Source organism: Suillus paluster (genome assembly GCF_016628075.1).
Source record: "Suillus paluster strain FC165 chromosome Unknown EDB91scaffold_26, whole genome shotgun sequence".
Lineage (NCBI taxonomy): Eukaryota > Fungi > Basidiomycota > Agaricomycetes > Boletales > Suillaceae > Suillus > Suillus paluster.
Window position 1 is genome coordinate 1 of NW_024537586.1, and position 20,874 is coordinate 20,874.

The following is a 20,874-nucleotide window of genomic DNA, read 5'->3' on the forward strand; positions in this document are numbered from 1 at the left end:
GTTCCGCCTTTGTGTGAGATTTAGAAATACAGCTTTGAAAGGTATATGCAGAGCCCTCCAACATCCCTTTCTCTTCATAGAATCTAACACTGAAATGAGCTGCAGTGGGCAAATAAAAAATGCCATGGTCCTTCAGTTTATCGGCATATTGGGGAAAGTTCATCGCAGGGTAGCGAGAATGGACGGTCCTAAGGACGTCCTCAATACATTGCGGAGGTTCGTCATTGTCGGACTCTTCATCGCTCCCCATATAGAGCGCAAAAGTCCTCTTGAGCGGTTGGGGAGCCGTATGGCCCTTTCCTTGTTCTCTCACAAGCATTCCATCGGAGATTGTGTCATTAGTGGGAGGTGGGAGGGTGTATATGATTATGGATGATGGGTGGTATGATTTCGGTGGGCACCCTCTGGAGCCGATGATGTAGTTTGCTCCTTATGTGTCTTTTTGAATTTCATGAAATGGACTCGGAGAGTCCTGGGTAAAGTGACAAAGTCTGGATCTCCAGTTTCGTGCTAAAATCCATGAGTGTTATGTAGTATCCTCGCAGGCTGCAAATAAGTATTTCACATACCAAATATTTAGCCCACTCCTGTAGGTCCCGGGTGCACAATGGATAGTGTGGAGCGTCGGGCTGGGATGCATCGACCCAGCAGAATGTGTCCTCTCCGAGCTTCGGATGGTCGGGGCAGCACAACTTGCTTGTGGACTGTTTCTAGCTCCTTTGTATACCTGCCCGCAGAAGATGTACCTGCCTGTCGTCATGCTTGCTTTCTCTTTCCGTACAGCCTGCAAGTTGATGTCACGTCGTGCAGACGGCTTGCAATCATCAAAGCACGTACAGTATTGACAATTTCAATGGCAACTTTCTTTATTTTTCTGCCAGATCCCTGTTCTGTCTTCGCAGCTTTGAAAGCGCTATCAATGTCATGCGTTGTTAAAAGCCGATGAGGTGGGTCCATGCAGCGAGTGGTAGACAAACACCAGCCCAAGTGCTGATATGTCTTTGAGACATCCATTGTAGCCTTGATGGAGTCAAGTATGTCTATGTGGGAATCTGACTTGGAGTGAGAGCGGTCCACATAAGTGGTTGATTGTTTTCTATCCAGAGTGTGGAGAGGAACTCTGAACTCAACTAGTGCGACACAGTGACATGATCAGCATCTCGTCAGCTCAGATTATACACATTTAACTTACTTTTCTCGAGCTGGGCCTGGCACTGTTGTCCTGTAAATTCTTCTAATGGCAGCTGTTCAGTCATTCCCTCATAAAAATGCTGAACCGCACACATGCAGTTGATCTCCTTGTCCTCGACACTGGGCAGTTCCGGATGAGCGCCAAGCAGGAAAGCTGCGGTTTGTGCACGAGTACGCTGACGAGCAGAAGGAATTGAATTGACCATAGAGTTAATAGAAGACTGTAGCCTGAGAGCGTCACTGGACATGTCAACGTCAAAATTTAAAACTCACCGTGACTTTTATAAACATGAAGGATATACATTATCGTCGTGACCAGCCTTCATATGCCGTCAACCTCAGCGAAAGAACGGTTGGGCAACTAATGATTGTCAGCATTTAGCTACGGCACCACCAGGAAATTGAAGTGATGAGAGCGTCATCGCTGCAGGTGCATGGTGTCCTGCTAAGAACGAACTCAGTGACTCTCAGGTCCGTCTCGTCTCCCCTTTGTTTCTATGGTTCTTTTTATGCCTTCCCTCACCTAACAGAAACCACCTACTCCGCTCTACACCTGCCACTAAGACCCTGTGCACAATCCTTTCTTCTGAGACATTCACTACCCATTTCGGCCCTCCTCATCCGCACCCGCACGGAGAACATCAGAATGTGTTTGGGCATGAAGATCAATTGAAGGTCACACCAATATTGCCCTCCTCAAATGCCGCTCCCTAGCTGTTTCTTGCCGGTTCACGGATGCCCAAGTCATTGCGCCTGGAGCCGAGTTTATGGATGCACTACGTGGTGTTGCTGATGTGATGATGCCATTTGTCCATTGGTGAGTCCGGTGCTTCATTTTCACTATACCTTTTGGGGTACATGTGGTGATATTAATTACTCTAGTTTGAATGATATGATGACGCTTCCTACGGATGACGGTTCAGATGGAGAGAACGAGGAAGATGATACTGGGGGTCCAGAGGAAGATGAGAGTGATGATGTAGTTGAATGAGGAACGGGAGGGCTACTAAAGCTGAGCTGGCCGTTTTTTTTATATTGCTGGTGTTAATTCTCTCGGGTATCTTACTCGTCTATTTCCTCCCCTTATACAAACTATCCTGTTATCTATTGTAATAACATGGCGCTCTCATATATTTATAGGACAGTGATATGAACTGAAGGTCACTTGATCATGCCCTCACTTCGAGTCTTCGACAACCCTACTTGCACTCTTTGAGGCTCGAGCGTTCAATGGCCGCTGTGGAAGCTTGGCGATGATGTATAGTGCTATAACCAGTGAGCTACTACCTTGTGTATATTAAATGACGAGCTGATGCTGTGAGGATTCAGGAGTAAGCTAGTTGGGTACAAGCGCAAAGTCAGAAACGATAGGGCTTTCATGTCCGTGTAAGACACAAAGTGAGCTGTGAGGGCAAATCTTTGCCAGTCTGACAGGACATGGAGGGGTATTGACAATGTGGGGGGTAATAACACTGGCCATGAAGCCTGAATCGTCTCAAGATGACATGACAACATGTCTTAATGGATCTCTCATTTCAAGTTTCACAAATGGTACGTCTTAGTATTGTTCAAGCCACCAATGTCTAACTCACGTAGGTATTCGACCCAATGCAGCTTGAGTGTTATAGATATATTATACCTACAGGATATTGTGTAGCTCATGTGTTACATACACATGCACCAATGTAGGGGACAGTTCAGAATATAGCAGAGTGAGTAGCACAGGAAGAGTGCATCAACGAGAAGCTGCCAGTGTAAATCTGATAAAGGCATACTGAGCAGTTGTACACACAGCCGCCGGAGTAGTTGAAATGTAACTTGAATTCTATAGCTAGGTACAACTGATGGCAACAATGAGGTTCGAAGAAGCGCACACACATGAGTCACATTCAAATTCATCCATGCACTTCCCACCATTCGTACAAGGTATATACGAGCAATCGATATCAGACCATCTCAATATCCAATTCCAACTCAGACATACCGGTCACGGACTGGGAGAAGTCAAGAGCGATCTCTAACCAAGAGGCATTTCGTCTTTTCCCTGGAAGTAGCCTCGAGTTCTTCGGAGCCTTGCAAATAATCTTCAAGCGGGGCTTCCTTGCTTCCGATTTGTCCTTGACACAGCCACAGTTTGTGAATGAACATTCAAAGACCATGTACTTGCACGAGAAGTCGGCCTTCACTCTGTTTCATTTGGTGGGACACCCACATTGCGGGCATTGGAGAGGAAGTGTCTTTCCCCACGGACGAGAAGTAGAATGAGCCCACGAGTAATGAGTGCAATTCTAGTGGCATCACTGGGCCATTGTCTTGAGGCGTCATGGTCATCAGGACGATATCGGTGTGCATGCCCAATCCCGATTGCTTGATTATCCCAGGGAATGCTTCACACAGTGGGAAGCATTCAATAATAACGAGCTGAGCGAATGCAATAAAAAGATGGGAAGTGAATGCCGGATGGAAGTGTTTGGCAGTGAATGCGACCGTAGACAAAATTGCATGATCAACAACAGCCAGACGCAAACCGCTGAAACCTTCGGATTTGTTGATGATGGCTCTGCAGCCCAAAAAGAATAGGGTGGTGGTCTTCGAGCAGCGAATCACTTTGCTCCACGGATCAAGTAAAGCACTCATAAACTGGAGATACTTTAGTAATGACTGGTGATATGGTCAATAACGAGCAGTGTACACACCTCGGGAACGGTATCTGTGATATAACTGTTTCGCACCAAATAACCAAGGAAAGGGTTGCCGTTCTCAGTCATTCGTAGTGATTGGTGATCACAAGACAAACTGTCTGGTAGTCGCGAATCTTCCATAATGTCATTCACAAGTTCCTCGCACTGTTGAGAGTACCTATCAATCTTGTGACTAGTGCCGAGGTCGAAAACCACATCGACGAGGTGGAGGCCGCCATTCGGAAAATAAGGCCTAAGGTAGGAATGGACCGTGTCAACTGGGCTCGCAGTGTTCTCGAAGCCAACAACCTTGAAATGAATGATGAGGGCTGGCTTTGAAGAAATCTGGGAACATTTAGAAAGGGTTAACTGTCCAACGATGGGCAGGAATGACTGGAAAATGGGCTGAGCATCCCTATAAAATCCCTAGACATATATTAATCAGTGAAAGGCGGAAATAGGAATGAATGAACTCACATAGTATGGCGTGACCTCTTTCAACTTCTTGTCCAAGGCCGTATGGCAGTGGACACAGCGAAATTTGACATCCAGCTCCTGTAGGTACTGCATGTCGCCAGCCGGAATTGAAATGCACTGGGTGCACACGGCATGCGGGCAGTCATGCTCGTTGCATTCGTAGAGACAATCTTCACCTTCACGCACGCCATCCTGGCAGAGCATGCAGAACTGTGGAGCAATTTCAGTGGATTATTGCTAGTGAGCTTGTTAAGTATCACTCACCTCGTTTTTGAGTGGTCCTGAACGGGCTTCCACGTGAGAGCATAAAGTTTCTTGCAGAAGATGTGGCGGTACTGCGACCTTCAAGCTTGCGAGGGTCTGCCGATCTCTCTTGATTTGGACACAGGGGGCAACCCCACCAGTTGCTTTTGAAGAAGTTTGCTTGGTGCGTGCCATCACACCGCGAGAGTCAGGGATGAGAGGTACTAGTTACGGTACTTCAAATAATGAACATTCAGACGAGGCAGACAAGTATGGCAATAGTTTGAAAAATGACTAGTACAGAATTAATTTAGACACCAACAAAGCCAAATAAACAAATACAAATGCCCACATTGTTCCCATTGTTGTGCTCGCTGTCTCTTAATGAGCTGCTGAAGCATCTCACGGACATCACCATTGTCGACTACACTTGTAGTTCTTTGGTGAGCAGTCTTTTTCGTTTCGGTGCCTGACTATGTTCAGATGTCTGGGCTTTCATTCTCGCTTTTACATCACCGATGTGGTCATTGACAGGTTGTGAGTAGTGTGGCAGAGCAGACATATAATTTGGTACACCCATACCTAACCCTGTTTCTCTAGATGACTCTGCCGCACATATTGCTGAGGAAACCGCAGGAGCGGCACGCGCAGCACCAATTGTGATTTTGGTCGGGGTTGCCGGAACTGAGATACTGGGCTGGCTTTATTACATCACCGCTTCTTATGCTACCACCTCGGTTCCAGATCCTGCAGACGAAATTAGTGCTCCCTCTTGGCCAAGTATTTTTGAATGTCCTGGGGAAGAAAGGTGCTTTGACCCTCTGGTGCTCCATCACAGTGTTGCAGGAAAGTGCGTTTACTAAAAATGATGAAGTTTAAATATCTGATTTCCTGACAGTACCTTTGCGGATGCTCACAAGCTGTTGATGCTTCACGCGTCATTTTCGCATTTTCTCGGGACAACGCTCTTCCCGGCTCGCGGTGGTGGAAGTGCATCAACTACACAACGCAAACTCCAGTGAATGCTGTATAGTTTGCGATGGTGCTCTCTGCCATTTGTGGGACACTAGTATTTTCCACAGCAGCGTTCAACTCCTTGGCCTCGTACGTCTAGTGAGCTTCTCAAGTCACTAATACTAACTCTGTTGCTCTGAAGGGCGTCTGTCATAGGTTTATACATCTCATATGCGACGCCCATATATTGTTGTATTACCTGGGGGAAGGACAAACTACAACCTGGTCCATTCAATCTCGGTTGGTGGTCTTTTCTGATCGGCTGGACAGGTGTTGTCTGGGTGGCATTCATGGTCGTCATGCTGCTCTTTCCATACACACAGATAGCCAGCATGCAAACCATGAGTGAGTGCTATCATATATAGTTAGCCCTTGACTCATCGCAACATGCAGATTACTCAGTAGTGATTGTCATGGCCGTCTTCATATTTGCTGCAGGATCTTGGATATTCTCCGCGAAACATTGGTTCACGGGACCCATCCCGAACATCGATGCACAGTCTGACTCCTCATCATATTCGGAGAAGCCAGATAACACAGAGCAAAATAGTCTGGATATATAGAATATGTATTTGATACGCACATGGCGGCTACTGTGAATTGGTTCTGTGGGATCAAACACCCTGTTCTTACAATAGTAGATGATTACCTCTTCAATGATTTGTTTGTTTCAAGTTCACGGTGCTCTCTCCAGACCTTCATGTACACGGCTTGATTTCTCCAGGCAGCGTGATGTCCATGACGAGTATTGATAGAATACTGAACCTACACCAGGTTGCTCCTGAAAGTAAGAATGAACATAATCTTACTTACGTTGTCACATTGTAATTGAAGCAATATCTGAACCCTACTATATAGCTTTGTAAACCCAATATAAATGAGGGAATATGAGGTTTTTAAGCGAGTGGGAGCTAATAACACTATCATATGTTGCCGGTTGTGATGGTGCAGAGTCGTGACCTTGTCGAGAACCCTCATATAAATCTAGATTAGATGACAAGCGCTAATCGCGCTTTCCACGATAAAGTCTTGAATACTCTTGCAGTTCAACACATAAATAAGGGAATATGATATTATTTGACAAGTGTGAGGTGATTACGCTATTATACACTGCCGGCCGCGATGGTGCAATGTCGCAACCTTGTCGCGAACTCCTCATGGTAATTTAGATTCTTAGACATCCATGGCTATGTGCCGATAACTCACATTTCTCGCAGTATACATAGTCATATCTAGCAGGAACAGAATTATATCCTCCTATAGTTCCCACGGCTACCATGTCAAGGACTCATCAGTTCTCTGATGACTTCCAATACGACGGTCATAGAACCGATAAACATCACTTACGCCGCCGCGTTTGCATATTTGAAATCGCAGCATATTTTGCCGCAGTCCCATGCGCTTTGGAATGTTCGGATTCACGTACCGTTTCCTATCATCCCAAGCCCATCTTCGCGTCATAACCCCAACCTACGAATCCTGTTCAAAGAAAGACCTCATCGCAGTTTTCACACAGCTAGAAACGACCAAAAAGGACGTGACCGAGTCACTTCCCTCCGGAGCTCTTCCGACCTCAAAAAAACCATTCCATTTGTCATCCCACCCAAAACACCGTAAGATCGCGATCAAATTCTGTTACTCGGATTGTTATTCAAGAGTCTGGTCGAGAGAGCTGGGAAATTTGTGCAAAAGTAAGGATATCGATCAACTCCGCAACGAGTCACAACTTCATATCGTGTGATCAACCACTGCCAACGCGAAAGCAGAAACACGACTCACTGTCGCGACATCCTCAGTCTACTCCATGCAGAACCTGTCGTTAGGGGTACCGATATTATTATGCTGTTGGTACAAGGTGGTCATGGGGTTGAATTCCGAATGCAAATCGAACGGCTCATACTCACCGCCGATTTACAAGTCAAACCTTTGCAGCATTTTTCGACGCCCTTCTCCGGGTCGCCGTGGCAAAGGTCACCTAAAGCTATGCATGCACTAACAGATATAGATGTTGTCAAAGCAGCGACAACAGCGAGGAGTGATGAGAAACGCATGACTTGTGCTAGGCAATATGAAATGCCTCAAAGGGGATCTCGAATGATAGCTCTGATACTGCCAGTAGGAAGACGGCTTGCTTTTATGTCCGAGAAAATAGTATTTTTGCGAACTACTTAGCAGTTCTATCAGAATGGTTGCGCCTGGCAGACTTCAGGCAGAGAGTATAGGCAGAACCACTAGTGTAGGGTCGGCGGATAAATAATTCGGAACATCTGGACAACCTTGTAGTAAGTAGTGATGGAGATGCATCTTGTAGGTAATGTCGAGAATACCGTCCACATGTTAATTGCGGTGGAAGTTGAATGTACAAATGTGCGGAAGGCAAAGGTGGGATCTATGACCTAGTGCTTCCGTGGCTTATGGTTCAGGAAAGTCCTGGCAACGGAGAGGTCACCGGACGTGTCGGGCAACATAGGCCCTCCGTGGAACCAGTATTATGGAACACCATCTGCCTCGAACCTACGCATAGTTAGAAGCACAAATTGTGTGAAGAGGCAACGAAATGTCTTTCTTTGGCTCCACGAATCACGATTTTCAATAGTAGATCCATCAACAAGATTTCGATGGCTGCTTCACGATATTCAGCAGGGAAGAGTGTCCTGGGATACAGTGCCATTACATTGCATGGATTGACCCACAAGATATTTGCGGTTTGCATTAGGATAGAGGGAAGTTGCCACGTCCGGGCCGAACAGGCACAACGCCGAATCACTAGTGACTCCGAGTTAATTTAGCTCTCGTAGAACTCATGCAGGACGTTTTCTAATGTCATTCAAGAGTCTGGTCGAAGCAGCAGGGAATTTGTACAGAAGGAAGCGTATTGATTAACTCTGCAACGAACTGCATATTGTGCGATGAACAACTGTACCGACCACCGCGATAGCAGAAACACGACTCACTGTCGCGACATGCTCAATCTGCCAACCTCATCGGGAGAGGGTTACAGGCAGTAGTACCCGTCTTCGGGCTTGGGATCTACAGGCTGTTGGTACAGGACGCAAAGGGCGGGTCGTGAGGTTGAACACCGGACCAAAGCGGACGACTCATACTCACATCGAGCTTACAAGTGGTACCTTTGCAGCATGGTTTGTCTCCCAGCGATCTGGGGGGCCCGCGGCAAGCCCCGTATTTATCTATGCATAACATTGCACTAACAGATATAGATGTTGTCAAAGCAGTAACAACAGCGAGGAGGAAAGAGAAACGCATGGTTTGTGTTAGGTAATATGGAATGCGTCAAGGGGGATCTCGAATAAAAGCTCTGATGCTGGCAGTAGGAAGACGGCTTGCTTAAATAGTATTATTGCTTTTGTTGCGCTTGGCAGACTTCAGGCAGAAAGTATAGGCCGAACCACTGTAAGGTCGGCAGATAGACAATCCAGAATATGTGAACTGTAAACGTGAGCTTCAACACAACCTACGTAGGGATGGAGATGCACCTTGTAGGCAATGTCGAGAACACCGTGCACATGTTGATCGCGGTTGAAGTTGAATGTACATACGTGCAGAAGGCAAAGGTAGGATCTGAGACCTGGCGCTTTCATGGCATATGGTTCTGGCGACTGAGAGTGCTCACCTGACGTGTCGGGCAACGAGGACCCTCCGTAGAACCAGTACTACCGAACCCCACCTGCCCCGGACTCACACATAGACCCCAAGAAGCGTCCTATGAAATCGAACAATATACTTTTAGATCTGGGGAGAGTGCATCAATATATTCTCGAACTACGACGGGAAGACTGATGAATCCGGCCGCCAGCAGTGGAGAAGAGCAGTACTTACTTGACTGTTGTTTTCATGAAATAATGGGGTATGCAAGGCAGTCGGGAATCGCTGAATTCAAAACTTGTTACTTCAGATGAACAACGAATGAGTTTCGTACTCCGCCCACCTCCAGATTCCTCACAGGTGCGCATGCACGGATAACCCACCTGGGTTACCCAATAAGTAAGCCTTATTATACTGGGTGATCGAGCGCCTCGCTAACTATTACATAGCTTAGTTGCGTTATATCCCAACACCAGCATTAAACCTCGCCCTAAATACTGTATTACTTACTACTAACTGTTAAGTATTGTATGTACCGAAACGGGTAAGCGAGGCTTTGTTCCCACACCGCGGACAACATTCCGCGCATTGCCGAAACCTTCGTGCTCGTTGTGGGCAACAGCGAGCTCAATAACTGCAGTATTTGACAGCATTTTATTGTAGTTTTTTTTTCTTGTACTATGTAAGTTATACATTTCAATAACATCCATTTCGCATTTCCAAGCTCTAGTTACTACAAGTTAAGTGTATATTAATGTACGGGTGCTGCAGAGGTACAATAGCACCTCCACCTCCATCTATAGGTCCCAGAGCGTCGCTTCCTGGTCAGAAACATTCCAATTAATGATAAGAACATTCTCATATAGTAAAAAATGCGAAATATAACCACCTAGGTACTGAGAAGGACATTCTGAGGGTTGAAATGGAGGTAGGAGGGGGGAAGAGGAGGATTATACAACCCCAAGCACCAGAGAATCATCTGCAGAGGTCCTATGGACATCCTCAAGTAAGGGGGGAGTCAGTAGAGGGTGACAGAGTTGCAAAAAATGCGAGAAAGGCAGGAGGTTGACTGTGGGTAACACAAAACCTAAGGTAGCTACTCCCCAAGGAAGGGGACACACAAGCGGTGTTCAGAGAACATACCTAGACTCTCTTGGAGTAATATGAGCTGGTACTATGGGCAGTAAAATGAGTATTAGAGACACAGTAAAAAAATGAACTGAAAACATGAAAAATAAAGAGGATGCATACCAAGTGGTTCAGAGCGCAGCTCTGCTGCATACAATAGGGGCGCTCAAAGTTAAAACGCCCAACACCCAACCTCGTGACCAGAATGAGTATACCTAGAATAAATAGAAGTAAATACCGAGTAAAGTCACCAAGCCTACATGATGAGATAAGCTACTTACCTAAACCTTGTTGCGTGAAGCGCCAAAACCTTCGCCAAATGTCTCCCCCTAATCCTCAGCATTTCTAAACCTTTTCATACTTTTCTCGTACCTAAACCTTGCTGTTCCTAAACCTTTTCATACTCTTCTCGTACCTAAACCTCGCTGTTCCTAAACCTTTCCATACCCCTACCTTTTTAAAGTCTTTTTTTTTGTACCTAAACCTTTGTGTGCCTTAGGAGACCTTTCACTTTTTATTCCTAATCCTTTCCTAACCTTCAGCAGACTATTTGAGTTGTTTTTGAGGCTCAGACATAATTTTTCCTTATGGAATTCCAATGAAATTGGAAAAAAAAACATGCAGCTACATGTTGCTACAATCAAATATATGACAAGGTTGTGGTGAGGGCTAGGCACGGCGAGGTTTAGGTAAGAGAAGAGTATGAAAAGGTTTAGGAACAGGCAAGGTTTAGGTACGAGAAAAGTATGAAAAGGTTTAGAAATGCTGAGGATTAGGGGGAGACATTTGGTGAAGGTTTTGGCGCTTCACGCAACAAGGTTTAGGTAAGTAGCTTATCTCATCATGTAGGCTTGGTGACTTTACTCGGTATTTACTTCTATTTATTCTAGGTATACTCATTCTGGTCACGAGGTTGGGCGTTGGGTGTTGGGCCTGGGCATTAGGGTGTTTTAACTTTGAGCGCCCCTAATAGTGTAGAGAGTGCCCTTAGTCCACTGAGAGCAATAGTACTTATCAGGATAGGGAGGATAACATGTCAGAAACAGAATTGGTCAAAAAAGCAAACCATGAGACTTACCAAGGCAAGGGAGGGATCACCATGTGTACCAAGGTAAAAATAAGGTCACAACCTGGTGGAAAACACCCTAGGATGTTATTATATCAAGGGGTAAGTGATATAGTTTGGGCGAGTAAGAAAGAAAATAAGTTCAACAGGGGTGAAACCCACTCACCTTGTCAATACAGAAGGCCTGGAGATATATATTGACCAAGAGGTGTCAGAATAGTGTAGAATAGACCTGGAAATGTTAGCACAGCAGGTTTCAAGACAAACCAGTGAGTTGTGGTCGAGTTAGAGGGTAAATGAGTGGATGAATGTCTGGTTGAACTTCGGTACACATAAGGCAACTGCACAGTATATTGCAAACTGCCCCTTAACCTCCATTTTCACTGTAACTCAACCACAACTCATTAATATGTATTGAAACTTGCTGTGCTAACATTTCTAGGTGTATTATACTTATCAATGACTTCACTAGTAGGTTATTATATACCTCCAAGGGCTTCTGTATTGGCAAGGTGAGTGATTTTCACCATGCTGAGCTTATTTCTTTGTAACTCGCCTTCACCTTGTCCATAGCACTTTGCCTCTGATATAATAGCACTCTAGGATGTCCTCCATCATAATATGACCATATTTTCCCTTGGTACATATGCTAGGAACCTCCCTTGCCCTGATGAGTCCCATGGTTTGCATTTTTGGACATTTTTTGTTTCTGACCTGTTCTCCTCTCCATCCTCACAAGTCCTGCTGCTCTCAGTGGACTAGAGGAACTCTCTGCACTATGCAATACATCAGAACTGCACTCTATACTCTTTGGTAAGTGTCTTCTTTATTTTTCATGTTTTCAGTTTTTTTTTTTCAGTATGTCTCTAATGCTCATTTTCTCGCCCATTGTACCAGCTCATATGACTAAAATAGAGTCTAGATATGCTCTATGAACACCACTTGTGTGTCCCCTTTATTGGTGAGTAGCTACCTTAGGTTTTGCTGACCTAGAGTCATCCCCCTGCCTTGGTCGCATTTTTTGCAACCCTGGCACCCTCTGCTGACTCCCCCCTTACTTGAGAATGTATATAGGACTTCTATTGATGATTATATGATGCTCAGTGCAATATATTTCCCCTCCTCCTCTCTCCTACCCCAATTTCCCCCCTCAGAACGCCCTCCATAACACCTAGGTATTTTTATTTCGCATTTTATACTATAGAGGAATGATCTTATGGTTAAATTGAGTATTTCCGACCAGGGAGTAACACTCTGGGGCCTCTAGGTGAGGAGGAGGAGTCACTGTACCCTTTGCAGCCTTCACACATTCATATACAGTGGCTCAAAAAAGTGTCCGAATGTTTATGCATTTTCAAGTAATTGGACAATAGCAAGGCAGAACCAAATAATAACCGAAGGGTATAGGGACATGTCCGAAAGCCCTATATAATAGCTAGAATCTGAGATATATAGCGTGTCAACCTGACCATATATAGGCAAGCTATGGTAATTCTAAATACATCACTCATTCGGACATTTTTTTGACATTTTATTAAAATTACAAAATCAGACCATTCATACATTATACTCTTAATTAAAGTGGTGTCATAACAATAATATGGTCTGATTGTAATATTATTTGAATATATAAACCCACATAAGATCATGAAATTCAACATAATCATCATGAAGCCCATCTCCTCTGCTCAAAAGGATAATATCCTTGTTCTCTGTACCTCTGGTTTATCTACTAGGCAAATTGCCTCAAAAACTGGTCTTGGCAAGTCTACTATTGCCACAGTCATAAAGCAGCACATGCCAGAGAAAGAAAATCATCAAATGGGATGTCCTCCCAAGCTTACTCCACAGAACAAAAGAGCTATTGTTCACCAAATTCTATCTGGCAAGGCTTCAAATGCTACCCAAGCTATCAAGTTCATCAATTCCATCATCTCCACTCCTGTCTCCACCCAAAATGTTAGAAACACCCTCAAGGCAGCCAATCTTAAGGCTGTAACCAAGAAGAAAAAACCTCTTCTCTCTGTAGCTCAAAGGAAGAGAAGACTGGCCTTTGCTTTAAAGCACCAACATTGGACTGTGGAAGACTGGAAGAAGGTGCTTTGGTCAGATGAAACAAAAATCAATAGAATGGGGTCAGATGGCCAGGAATATGTGTGGAAAAATGTAGGAGAACCATTAGGAGAAAGAGAAGTCAAGGGTACACTGAAGTTTGGAGGAGGAAGTATGATGGTATGGGGTTGTATGGGGTGGAATGGTGTGGGGATTCTTTGTGAGGTGGAAGGAAGGATGAATGCAGAGCAGTTCATCTCCATTCTAGAGGTGTGTCTACTCAAAAGCATGCAGGAGTCAGGAATTGATGAAGAAGACATTATCTTTCAACAAGATAATGACCACAAACACACCTCAAAACTGGCTACAAAATGGTTTGACGACCATGATATCATTGTTCTATCATGGCCAGCACAGTCTCCAGACCTCAATCCCATTGAACATCTCTGGGAATTACTCAAAAGACTACTTGCTGCCTATCAAGATCCTCCAAAGGGGCTATTTGAACTATGGGAGAGAGTTGCAGCAGAGTGGAAAAAGATTGCTGAAAAGGAGTGCCAGAAATTGATAGAAAGTATGCCTAGGAGGATTGAAGCAGTTATTAAAGCCAAGGGGGGGGGGGTAACACCAAGTACTAGAATCATAGAATAGTCTTGGTTAAATATAAAGTCAAAAAAGTGTCTGAATGAGTGATGTATTTAGAATTATCATAGCTTGCCCATATATGGTCAGGTTCCCACGCTATATATCTCAGATTCGAGCCGTGATATAGGGCTTTCAGAAATATCCCTATACCCTTTTGTTATAGTTTGGTGCTGGCTTGCTATTATCCAATGACTTAAAAATGCATAAACATTCAGACACTTTTTTGAGCCACTGTACACTTATTTTGTGGTCATTGGGGCTTTAAAATGCGAGATCAATGTTATTTAATGTATTACTACATAGTACAGTGAAAAAAAATACAAGGAAATGTAGTGAAATACTGCAGTAGTTGAGCTCGCTGTGGGCAACAGCGAGCACAAAGGTTTCGGAAACGTGCAGAGTGCTGTCTGCGGTGTGGGAACAAAGTGTCGCTTACCCATTTCGGTACATACAATACTTAACAGTTAGTAGTAAGTAATACAGTATTTAGGGTGAGGTTTAATGCTGGTGTTGGGATATAATGCAACTAAGCTATGTAATAGTTAGTGAGGCGCTTGATCACCCAGTATAATAAGGCTTACTTATTGGGTAACCCAGGTGGGATAACCTGTCTGTCGGACTGTCATGGTCACCAGGGTTCCAAAACATAAGTTAATCGTGCATGGGTACTAACCTCCACCAAATTATTCTCAACCACACAGTGACATAGTCTCGTCAATGTGACTCTCCATACCCCACTGTGTTGTGATGGATCATCATGAGATGGTTAGGGCCAAGTCTTCATTCTGAATCACCCTGATGTAAGTAAAGTGAATGTTGGCATTGCATCATGAACCTTAGTGAAAATGTGAAATGTGATATTGTGAAAATTCAAAAGGTGAAACAGTATAGGCTTGAGCATCGAGCAAGGCCTGAGTCATGAAATGAGCGTCATTTCATGCAATACATGTTATTATGTATGGGGGTGTTCTACACTGTTCTAGTATGACACGTGTCACACCAGTGTACAACTAGAAAACTCATATATCTCCATTTACATAAATTTCTGGTTGTTAGCACAGTGCGTCAACAGCTCCTTGAGTCCTTCTGGCTGTCTTAGCACTGGACAAGATTGCACTGCAGCCTCATGCCATCCTGCAACCAGATGAGCGCCCAGCCGTCCTTCAACTGCATTCTACCACTATCTGGCTTTCCACAGGTTACAGCTCTGGAACCATCATCCATCTAATCAATCTCAAGTAGTATTTATACCTATCACTCCAAGTGGCACAGTTCGATCATTTTGCAGCCCAGTTCATCACCATTGGACATACATCCTATGCCAAAAGTTTTACAATTTCAGTACCCACCCTCAAACAACAGTTTAGCCTTTGATCCTTTGATCAGTGCCCTCGTACTTAAGTTGCGAGGTAACCACTGCTCCTATAATTTCTAACTGTACTATTGTAACTGACTAATGATGTAGTACTTCTCAGAATTATTCCGTCCGCATCTCATTGTGTTATGATTATCATCAACCCTCAATGTCAGTATTTACTATTATCCATCCATTATCCCATCTCTTGTCCTCTGACCTCATCAACAGTTCTTGGATATGTCTGAAGGAACTTGGGAGAAATTGTCACAGATCACTGTCAAGGGTAATAAACATGACTCTCATGAACGCCAACCTCATCCGAAATGTTTGGAAGGGACTCGGGTGGTCCTTCAAGTTCTCAAGTACATCAACGCATTATTAGATGACAAGGAGAAGAGTCGACTCATTTGGCTGCATGGTACAGTGGGTGTCGGAAAGTCTGCCGTTGCGTTCACTGCAGCGGAAAGGATGAGAGGTCTGAAAATGGCAGAGGAGATGAAAGCAGAAAATCAGCTCACAAGAACATTATTTTTCTCGCACAAGCACACAAAATGCTGTACAACTTGCTATTTATTTGTGATGCATGCCTATCAGGTGGCTAGCAACTTTTCCGTCATCAGGAAGGACATTGTTAGGTACCATGCTGACTCAGGAAGCAGAGGGGTCGGGACTTGGCTTCAGCTCTTGTGCTGCGCCCTTAGCTGAGTATGTGCCCCGAATTTGGAGCAGGTCCGACGTTGTCCAACGATAGGACAAGTGGACCGCTTTGGTCCGCTTTGAGGGTCGGGGAGTAAGAGCTACTAGCGGCGGGCTGACTAGGAGCGGAGCGGAGAAGGTGGGGAGTGATGTGGAGGGTGGATAGGAGCAGGGGGAATGTTTGGCAGGGGCGGGGAAGGTGGGGGATAATGCGGAGGGACAAGGGAGAATATTTGATAGGGGCGGAGTATAAGGGAAAGACTTAGAGCACAGCTCTAAGTCGGAGCGGAGGGTCGGAGGGTCAGAGGGTCGGAGGTGACAACAAGTTGAGACTTGTGTCCAGAGGAGGCAAGGTCCTACTGAGAATTCTCACAAGATGTAACTGCAAGAAGACAAGTAATATTAAGACTGAGGAAAATATCCAAGTACATGATATGTTATATACTACTATGTATGAGGCAGTGACCAGGATAACTATGTTGTAAAGCTATGTACCAAGGATATAGTTTGTAAGTACTTTACACAGGCGAAGACATAAGTCAGAGCGGATATCAATATGTACGCATCGGATCAGCAATCAGGCGGTAATAGGAATTACTGGTCATCCGGAAGTAAGGGTCTATGTACCAAAGGGGAAAGTATATATCTAAAAGGGGAAAGAGATCCAGTTGAATGGAGAGGTTATGGAAGGGGACCGGTTGAGCGGTTGAGCGGAAGCGTAGGGCGAAATGCGGACTTGTGATTGGACGGAGCGGAGGATGGATGAAGTGGAGGGGGTTGGAAACAGAGCAGATATCAATATTGGAGCAGTTGGATCAGGTATATGACAGACATGAACAGAGCTTTGGTGAACAATCCTGCCCTTCTAGACCCCGACAGAGGCCATAGTGTCATAATTATTAATACAAACCCAGGCATTGTAGAACACTAGGTATTCATACTGGCATAGGACTCTCAGTGCCAGCAAAGTATGCATACAGGCTTCTTTGTATCAATACCAGGCTTAGGATGCCTTAATTTGGGTACTCCCACCTATTCTCATTGGCTATATTAATCCCTTGACTAAAAATAGGTTTTCGGCATCAGTTCCTCTTGATTCTCGCTGCTTCTTCACCCATAAATATCCCACCCCTCCATTCTTGCAGGCTATATTAATCCCTTGACTGAAAATAGGTTTGGTTCTTGCTTCTCCACCCATAAAGAATGTACCCATCTGTTCTTGCAGGTTCTTGTGAGCTATATTAATACATCAACTAAAAATAGCATGTGGTTCTCTCCCTCTTCCATTCTCACTGGTTCTCACTGTGTTCCTGGCCCAGCCTCAAAGCCATGTGACTGTTTCAATGAATTTACTAAGTCCAGACTCAAAGCCACGTGACCATTTTGATGAATTTTGACGAAGTCCTGACTCAAAGCCAAGTGACCGTTTTGATGAATTTTGATGAGTCCTGACTCAAAGCCATGTGACTGTTTTGATGAATTTTGACAAAGTCCTGACTCAAAGCCACATGACCATTTTGATGAATTTTGACTAAGTCCTGACGATACTATACACTGTAGCTTACAACTAGACACAAAGACATGCAATACAACAAGCAGATGGACGAATGACATAGCAACAAGGCATGACAAAGCAATAGCAAGAAGAAAGACAATAGAGCGAGACAATAGAGCAACACCCAGCAAGAACACAACATCAAATATCAGCTGCCATCAGCTCAATGAGCCAATTTGCATGACCTAGAACTAATGTTCAAAGTGGAAGTAAGCGATATTATTAAACTTACTTTCGTGACCTTCTTCCGATACCATCAGTGCCAATATTGTTAGCTTCCATCGTCCGAGTAGATGGAACATGAACACGACTGGTACGGCACACTTGATTATTAATGATATCATCTAGAGGGTGCATGCTTTCATTGACCTCCATGGACTCATTGTCAGATGCAACAGCAGCTCCAGGCACTGAAAAATGAGTTGCAGTCGCAGGTGAAGAAGCCACAGTAGCTTCACCAGTTACAGCTATACTGAGGCCCAGAGTAGTCACAGCAGGAGGTTCAGCAGCTTGAGACAGTGCAGTGGCTTCTGGAGTTGCGTCTACAGGCGGCACAATAGCTTCACGAGTTGCAGCTACAGTGGCCTGCAGAGGAACCTTGAGAGGAGGCTCAGTAGCTGCAGGCGGTAACAGATCCGGGTGAGCCACAGGTACCATAGGAGGTACAGAAGGGGCAGGAGGGGAATCATGATATAAATCATGGCGAGTGCCAGTTCCTCCTTTGAATGGACAGGGCCGAGGCGCCTTCTTAATGCCAGAGGGCACCTTTGACTCGATACGAGCTAAGGCGCTGCAGAAGCGTGGTGGTGACAATACTGTAGACTGACTGGATGTCACATGCAAATCTGGAGAATGCAACTCAAAAGGAGGTAAAGGAGGTAGCGTTGGAAATGATCAGTCACTCCATCTGCATATGACTGCATTCGAGCGAGAAAGTCATCAATGGCCTTGTTTGACAGATCGAATGAGAACTCCGAGTCGCCTGACAGGTTCAGTGAATCGTCAGGAACAGGAACTGGATGAAACAGGAATTCATCAAAGGTGGGGTGGATCCCATTGGGACACGAAGGGCTAGTGGGGAAGAGTTGTTTGGCCAAGGCATGCAAGACTTCTGGAGTTGCAGTGGGACCAGAAATGAAGTCAGAGGTGGGCACAATAGTATTGATACTGGGTGGAGATGAGTCGGAGGTGTCCAAAGCAGGGATAGTAGTATTGATACTCGAAGGAGATGGATCGGAGGTGTCCAAAGGGGGCACAATAGTATTGATACTCGATGGTGAAACAGCTATGGAGAACACTGTTAGTATTACTACCTAACCAGAAGAATACACCGACTTACCAAAAGCACCCTTCAAAAATGTTGTGAACAGTTCAACAATTCATGTGTGATGGTCTGGGAGTGTATCACGAAAGTTGAAGCCAGTAGTGCCCTTCCCATGGTGGAAACTACACTGTACTGTGAATCAAAGCAACCGAGCACATAAACAAATCTTACCTGTAAACATGAAGGTTGTCCTTGTACTCTGTCTGAATAAAATGTTCCACAGCAGAAGGGCCACGAGTGCGAGCAGTGGTAGAGCCCATGAGCTTCATTATCATTTTAGTGAATTGGGTCACCCTTGCCTGGGTGCCAGTGGTGTTGCTGCGGTACAGGTAAGAACAGAGTTGCTGTAACATGTATAAGCAAACCAAAATGAACTCGTAATACAGCTAACTTATGGAATGGTGATGTTTGAGATGTCGTCCCAATTTTACTGTCTGCTCTTCTGACAACTCATCTGCAGTAAGTGGAATACCTGTCTCACTATCTTTGAAATGGACGGCAGCTTCAGGCCACTTCTTGAACCATTCACAGGATGTATTGGAAAGGAAAGTGGTTGTTTCACCTTGCAGCTGGCTGAGGTGGAACCCATCCACCTTAGTTTTCATCCAAGCTGCCTGTTCAGGAGTCATCCATGATATGGCAGGCATCTATTAACTGTTGGCATTATGCTAAAATGAATTTCATCCCCCATTTCACACATACCTTATGTTTTTTTTAGATGTATCTCCGTGCTGGGCTTGCAGGCATGTACTGATACTCCATTTGGGCCGGACTTTTAACCTTATTTTGCAATCACCCAATGAGATGGCTTTATCATGCAGAGTTCCCTGACACAAGATATTATAAGTCGCACCGCATACAGCCATTTACTCACTATTACCCCTGCTTGATCAGTTTGTCCAAAATGAAAGTTTTTCCCAGCCCCATCAAGGAACAAACTTTCAGTTTATCCAAACTAGCAAGCGCTATAGAGCTTGTACAGAACCAGCATGGTGAGTGCGAGCTTTCTGTCTAATGTCACTGGGCTGAAAGGTTTTTTTAGCCATTATCAATGTGCACACTCAGGCCACCCAAAGTCTACCCAACTTTGGGGATGATCTTGGGAACGGCTCCTGTCCTGCATGCATTTTTCGTGCACACAGGCACTCGTGTTACATTTGCAGCACCTAGATGACAGAGTCCGGCATCGACTGTAAGTTTATTTTACCTTAAGCTTGGTTCAATTTAATCCTCAACATTACAGTTGACGAATCACTGAGTGACACGTCAACAACCAACAGCATCAATGATGTTGTCGCTCGCATGTCAACATCTGACAGCGTCAATGTTGCTCCCACCCGCGTCAATCCTGCTTCAGGTCCTGCCCTTGTTGACGCTGCAGCTGTTATGCCTCCTACTAACAATGCTGCCCTCGCTCTTGTCAATCCTGCTGTTGCAGGACCTGCTACTCAGGTTCAGGCTATGGCTACCCAACAGCCAAGCACCTCTGCATTGGCACGCTGGTATGTCATCACTGTTGGATGTGTAACAGGGGTCTTTCAAGGATGGTGCATTCTCCAACATCTCCTCATATATGATTTTGATGTTTTGCCCAGGCACAATGTGCATGTGCATGTTGTCAGTGTTCCAGGAGCTTGTTTTGCACATTACTCCTCCCTCACTAGTGCCCAGGCTGCCTATGGGCAGGCATTGAATGATGGCACAGTTACTCAGGTGCTGCTTTAGGGAGTAAACTACTGCATATTTAGGTGTCAAATACTGCTGTAAATATGTATTGCTGGTCCCATATCTTATTTCTTGCACCCAATCTTATCAATTGCTGTCAATTTGTGTGTGCCTCAA

At 44.9% G+C, this 20,874-nt stretch overlaps 6 protein-coding genes across 6 annotated transcripts; 2 read left to right on the plus strand and 4 right to left on the minus strand.

Moving 5' to 3' along the window:
- Positions 1-366: 366 nt before the first annotated feature.
- EDB91DRAFT_1082088 (uncharacterized protein) lies at positions 367-1,439 on the minus strand (the record flags this gene model as incomplete). Its single annotated transcript, XM_041315447.1, has 5 exons — positions 367-510; positions 570-668; positions 728-814; positions 838-1,130; positions 1,193-1,439. 5 exons carry the CDS (start codon positions 1,437-1,439, stop codon positions 367-369), a joined length of 870 nt encoding a protein of 289 aa, XP_041177067.1.
- A 929-nt stretch (positions 1,440-2,368) lies between these two features.
- On the minus strand, positions 2,369-4,787 carry EDB91DRAFT_1082089 (uncharacterized protein; the record flags this gene model as incomplete). Its single annotated transcript, XM_041315448.1, has 8 exons — positions 2,369-2,478; positions 2,784-2,830; positions 2,984-3,032; positions 3,176-3,308; positions 3,355-3,852; positions 3,888-4,298; positions 4,350-4,559; positions 4,614-4,787. The coding sequence occupies 8 exons, from the start codon at positions 4,785-4,787 to the stop codon at positions 2,369-2,371; spliced, it is 1,632 nt and encodes a 543-aa protein (XP_041177068.1).
- A 188-nt stretch (positions 4,788-4,975) lies between these two features.
- Positions 4,976-6,169, plus strand: EDB91DRAFT_1336572 (uncharacterized protein; the record flags this gene model as incomplete). The annotated part of the gene is made up of 7 exons (XM_041325542.1): positions 4,976-5,129; positions 5,193-5,442; positions 5,491-5,582; positions 5,663-5,696; positions 5,749-5,846; positions 5,877-5,951; positions 6,000-6,169. The coding sequence occupies exons 1-7, from the start codon at positions 5,111-5,113 to the stop codon at positions 6,167-6,169; spliced, it is 738 nt and encodes a 245-aa protein (XP_041177069.1). The 5' UTR covers positions 4,976-5,110.
- Positions 6,170-8,634: 2,465 nt separating this feature from the next.
- On the minus strand, positions 8,635-9,184 carry EDB91DRAFT_1133175 (uncharacterized protein; the record flags this gene model as incomplete). The annotated part of the gene is made up of 2 exons (XM_041318725.1): positions 9,101-9,184; positions 8,635-9,053 (listed from the first exon to the last, which is right to left on the minus strand). Exon 2 carries the CDS (start codon positions 8,868-8,870, stop codon positions 8,637-8,639), a length of 234 nt encoding a protein of 77 aa, XP_041177070.1. The 5' UTR covers positions 8,871-9,053; positions 9,101-9,184.
- An 8,665-nt stretch (positions 9,185-17,849) lies between these two features.
- On the minus strand, positions 17,850-19,661 carry EDB91DRAFT_1082091 (uncharacterized protein; the record flags this gene model as incomplete). The annotated part of the gene is made up of 7 exons (XM_041315449.1): positions 17,850-17,893; positions 17,941-18,031; positions 18,078-18,534; positions 18,627-19,021; positions 19,048-19,057; positions 19,204-19,376; positions 19,464-19,661. The coding sequence occupies 7 exons, from the start codon at positions 19,659-19,661 to the stop codon at positions 17,850-17,852; spliced, it is 1,368 nt and encodes a 455-aa protein (XP_041177071.1).
- A 541-nt stretch (positions 19,662-20,202) lies between these two features.
- Positions 20,203-20,757, plus strand: EDB91DRAFT_1248437 (uncharacterized protein; the record flags this gene model as incomplete). The annotated part of the gene is made up of 2 exons (XM_041322935.1): positions 20,203-20,224; positions 20,276-20,757. 2 exons carry the CDS (start codon positions 20,203-20,205, stop codon positions 20,755-20,757), a joined length of 504 nt encoding a protein of 167 aa, XP_041177072.1.
- Between the last annotated feature and the right edge of the window lie 117 nt (positions 20,758-20,874).